Source organism: Amblyomma mixtum, chromosome 3, assembly GCF_055824585.1.
Source record: "Amblyomma mixtum isolate Tamu chromosome 3, ASM5582458v1, whole genome shotgun sequence".
Classification (NCBI taxonomy): domain Eukaryota; kingdom Metazoa; phylum Arthropoda; class Arachnida; order Ixodida; family Ixodidae; genus Amblyomma; species Amblyomma mixtum.
This window is the reverse complement of record NC_143014.1, coordinates 350568344-350572950: the sequence shown is the minus strand read 5'-3', so window position 1 is coordinate 350572950 and position 4607 is coordinate 350568344. Positions and strand designations below refer to the sequence as shown.

Here is a 4607-nt window from a genome sequence, read left to right as displayed (position 1 = left end):
CTGTGTCGCAAGGGTCAACCGTCCACCCGCGGGAATCATCGCCGTCGCGTCGCGACATGCTTGCGAACAACCGGCGCCGTGTCCACCTCGCCCGCAAAAGAAAAAGAAATGCAAGGCATGCACACACTTTCATATTTGAATGGCTGTGCCCTAAAAAGACGTTCACAGGAAAAAGGAGAGAGAGACGACAGGAAAGCTGCGCTTCTTTCCTGTCGTCTCTATCCTTTTTCCTGTGAACGTCTTTTTAGCGCACAGCCTTTCAAATGTGAATATGTACCAACTAGCCCGTCAAAAAGCCTTACTACTAGCACACACTTTGTGACAGACCTACACCAATCGCTGTGTCACCAGAGCAACCTAATGGTCTGAGAATGCCGTCTCAATCCTGGGCACCAAAGGTTCGAAGCGTTAGCTCTGCCTGCTTGGGGTTTGGGGCGAGAAGGAGTCGACAAGCTGACGTATGTTTCCCGCCACAAACTTCGAGGCATATGCTGCAACTCTGATAAAGCGTCAGCAGCGGGCAGTTACTTTTGGATTTTGTTGCAAGCTCGATGCTGCAGGCTTTCGTAGCGTTGCTTCGTGTATCAAGCAAAAGCTTTGGAACACCGTTCTTGGGACAGTCAGAAACGACCGCCTCTTTCTATCAGGAATGGTGATACTCGGTGAAATACAGTTGCAGCGCCGAGGACGGTAAATTGTTTGCTGAGGCTCGCACGTACTCGGCACTTTTATCCCTCATTGGACGTTAATGCGTTACACCAACGCCTTGACGGCCATCAGAACTCGCTGCGGTGAACTCGACCAGCAAGCGCCAAACGAGCTATTAGTGCATCACGCCACTTCGCACGATAGACTGGCTGCAATGCACAAGGAAAAAAAAACCGACGGTGGCGCCAGAGTCTTGTCACGAAAGAACAAGGGGCTTCGAGAGTTCAGAGCAGCTGTCCGTGCGTGGGTTGTTTTGCGGCGATCGCTTTTCTCGCACAGTTTTCTCTTGTTTGAACCCAGAACCTACGGATTTGAAGAGAAAGACAGAGGCAAACTCTTCTCAGTCAACATCTCATGATCTGGCATAGCGTGGTTTGTGTGGTGTCTCTCACAGGCTAGTTTCGCTTTCGCGTCTATCGGTAGGAACAGTATATACATCCTGCACAGGCATCGAAGTTTAGACACAAGTTGGATTCATTCCTCGCGGAACGCTGCGTTTGCTCTGGCGTATACAGCGCTTTGCCTTCATGAAGGGGACAAGGCTTGAAAGACTGTGCTCTGGTCGCGTAGTAGCATGACCTGCCGCTCTTCATCCATTTGTGGGCTGTCTTGTTGCGTTTTTCCAGCAGTGCGATGCTCTGTGTCCCTTTGATAGCAACATTTGTCGTCCCTTTGCCAATAAAGAGGTGTCTGGCCACCTTACATTTCCTCACGAAAAGATTTAGTAAATTTTGGCGCTGTATGAGCAATAAACCAAACCGTCATACTGTCCTTTCTTAGACCGATGCATTGGTTATTGGTATAACTGTCATATGTTTTAAGACCACAAAGAAGTTTATTGCTGTACTGTTCCTGAATTATTATTCTTCCACTATGCATTACCTTCTAGGTCTTATGACAGGAATGAAACATGGCGACAATGAGTGATGTAAAACTTATGTCTTTTAAATTCTGGCTTTCTCAAGAAGTGCATGTTGTTAATTTACCTTCTCTGCGTTGCTGTGTGAATTTATTTAAAAGTATACCATTCGCAACCAAATGTTTGATATAGGCACACCCCTATGAATTACTAGTCCCAGGATTTATTTAAAGCCGCAGGCACAGCTGAATACTTCCCCGACGTATGCCAATGGACAAACGGGCTTACCTCTCCATTGTCATTGGTTATCCAACCACGCCTATCGCAGAATGAGCGCATGGGAAGGTTTCTGCACGGCCTCCTCACTGAAATCCACGAGGAGCTCAACGCCATTCCGCGGCCCACCGCCAATGGGACCCACGGACGGCTGAACTGGAGTGAGCGTAACTGCCTCGCCTTCGTCTCCCATCTGCTCGTGGCGACGACGACAGGGGAGGCAGCGAGGCAGCCCAAGCTGCGGGACGTCTCCGCAGCTCTCGGAGTGCTTCTTTGCCATTGCTGCACCAGGATGCTCCCCTCATCTGAAACTCACAGCGGCAGCATGGTCAGTGCGACCAGATAGTGTTTGCGGTTATTTTTCCAACTATCCTAACTATTATTCCAGGGCTCAGTGAGAAACACCTGCGTGACAAACATTGCGAGGGGTTAGTTATACCTAGCAGACATTTATTTCGTTTTCCCGAATAGGCAGGTCTGCCACTGGACCATCGGGTTACTGTTCTCCCATCTCAGAACTAACCTAAGCAAGAACGGTATTTCTAACGTGATTCCTTGGTTGTTTTCTTTGCACTGTGGCGAAAAACACGTCACAGATTTCAATTTCTGCCCTAAACATCGTCTATAGCAGAGGTCTGAAATAGTCCTCACTAGGCTGGCCGCATTGGGCACAACTTAAGTTTCCCTAATGCTAGTCGCCTAACGACGGAGAGGAGATACTAGAGTCCCAGGTAAAATGTAAAAAGCGAATTGAACTCCAGGAGAATAACTCAGCAGGAAATAAAGCCATGACGCATATTTGAAAACCAACAACGAAAACCAGCACTCGTCGGCCTAAACTTCCTTTGTTTTATACACAAGTGTTTTTTTTTCGTGTTTTTTTAGTATATTTATATCATCAGGTGGTAAGAGAGCAAACAAAAAACGATTAATCTGGAACAGTCTAAAATCCTCAGGACCTGCGGGCCAGAGAGAAAAGCCCGGTTGGTCACGTGTTTTTGATCCTTGCTATAGTGCTATTGGTCGTATTAGTTTTTTTGTTCGGCATCGCCAAACTCGCACGCTTTCTGTATATGCTTTGGACTTGTTCGTTACGGCAAGCGCATGTAGCACTCTGTCATGTACAGATTCATCACCTGGGAAAACAATATGTCACCAGGCGCAACAAAGTTTGCACCACTAAGTAATGTACACAGCCAGCGCACCAATGCAACTCAAAAATATAAAACATGTTACAAGAAGCAAACATTCTTGGCTCTCTTTTACAAAAGGTAGAGAAAACTGCAAAGGCGCACGACGGATTGCGCAGATTTCTCAAATTTAAACTGCGCACATGAAACGCGCGCGAGTCAAGAACATTTAGAGGTGATTGCACAGCTCAGGCTCATTTACAAGAGGCATGAGGTGGGACGTTAGATATAGCTAGTGTAGCTGAGTGCTAATGGAATTAGGCCGTCCTAGTTTTTGGTCGTAGGAGAAGAATGAGGATCTCAACTTAGAAATCGCTTATTGAAGAGAGCAGAAACGCTGCCCTGGGGCTACTTTTCGCCACCTCTGGGCGCCCGGGCTCCATTGAATTCGAACTGCTGATAAAGACAGCTTGTGAAATTCATCCTTTTTTAGACGACTGGTGAACGTACTTGAAGTAAGCAGGACATAAACTGACGCAGATAATCTGACCGCTGGAGTTATTACAGACATTCTCGTTGAAATTGAAACTAGGCCTCCAAAACGCACAGCCTAAAACCCCTACTGTGCTCTAATATTGCTAATAAGGGTAGTAAGTCGCCACTGAAATAACCAGTGGTCAGTGTCATCATTAACGCTGTTTCTTTCGCAGGTGCAGTGGATCTACGAGACGCTGTTTACAGCGGGGAAGAGCATCAACCATGTGGCCCCTTTCCCGCTTGAAGAACTGATAGCCCAGCTTACGTCCAGGGCTTTTCGCGACCAAGGCGTGCCTCTAGACGAGCTCAACATGCTGCTGGATCTCGTCATACTTAGAGACAGTGGCTGGGTGTTCGCAGCTGCTCAGGCGGAGCATTAGCAACAGGCATGAAAGCAAGCTGTTGTTAAGAATTCCTCCGAAAGAACATATAAACAGTTTTTTTTTCATCACACAATATGATACGCGAAATCTGAGTCAGCAATTGCTGAAGTCGTCTTCTCTGTGTCGCTGGCGGCGAAGATGCTGTTTCTCCTCCTGCGGAGCGCGCTGGGAAGGCGCCACGACGCTTCGGCCGGAGATGTCGACATCGCTGTAAGCCGGCGCGCTTACAGTGCAGGAGGTGAACTGGCAGAATACTTCATATCGTTGGCTTTTAAAAGCACACTTCTTATCGCCTTCTCTCTGAATGTGTTAGTCGTAATACATGCGAACAGCGCAAACAGTCAAGAAAGATCACAAAGGCGCAAAATAAAACGGCGATTTGTTTGGGCCAATAGCAACTTCCAGGTTGTGATGACGCCACAAGGTCATGTTATCTCCATGTGTAAGGAGATAGCGCCACCCAGCGTCGATTGTGAGGCAGAAAACGAAAAAGCACGACGAGCGCGTGCGGAGGGGTACGCCGGAAGAGGAGGAAGAGGATTACGTGGGAGAGAAGAGAAGAGCGCGGTGGGCGACGGACGTGGACGAGTTCTGCTGGCTCCCCGAGTTCCGGGCTTGGGGCTGAGCCGCAGACGTCCGGGCCACAAGACCCGGACATCCGTCGTCGAGAGCCTCAACCACCTGGTCCAGGCGCCACTCTTCTCCGTCCATCCG

At 48.5% G+C, this 4607-nt stretch overlaps 1 protein-coding gene across 1 annotated transcript; it reads left to right on the top strand.

The window, feature by feature from the left end:
• The first annotated feature begins 1904 nt into the window (after positions 1-1904).
• LOC149356344 (uncharacterized) lies at positions 1905-3890 on the top strand. The gene is made up of 2 exons (XM_089576318.1): positions 1905-2171; positions 3684-3890. The coding sequence occupies exons 1-2, from the start codon at positions 1905-1907 to the stop codon at positions 3888-3890; spliced, it is 474 nt and encodes a 157-aa protein (XP_089432444.1).
• The last annotated feature ends 717 nt before the right edge of the window (positions 3891-4607 follow it).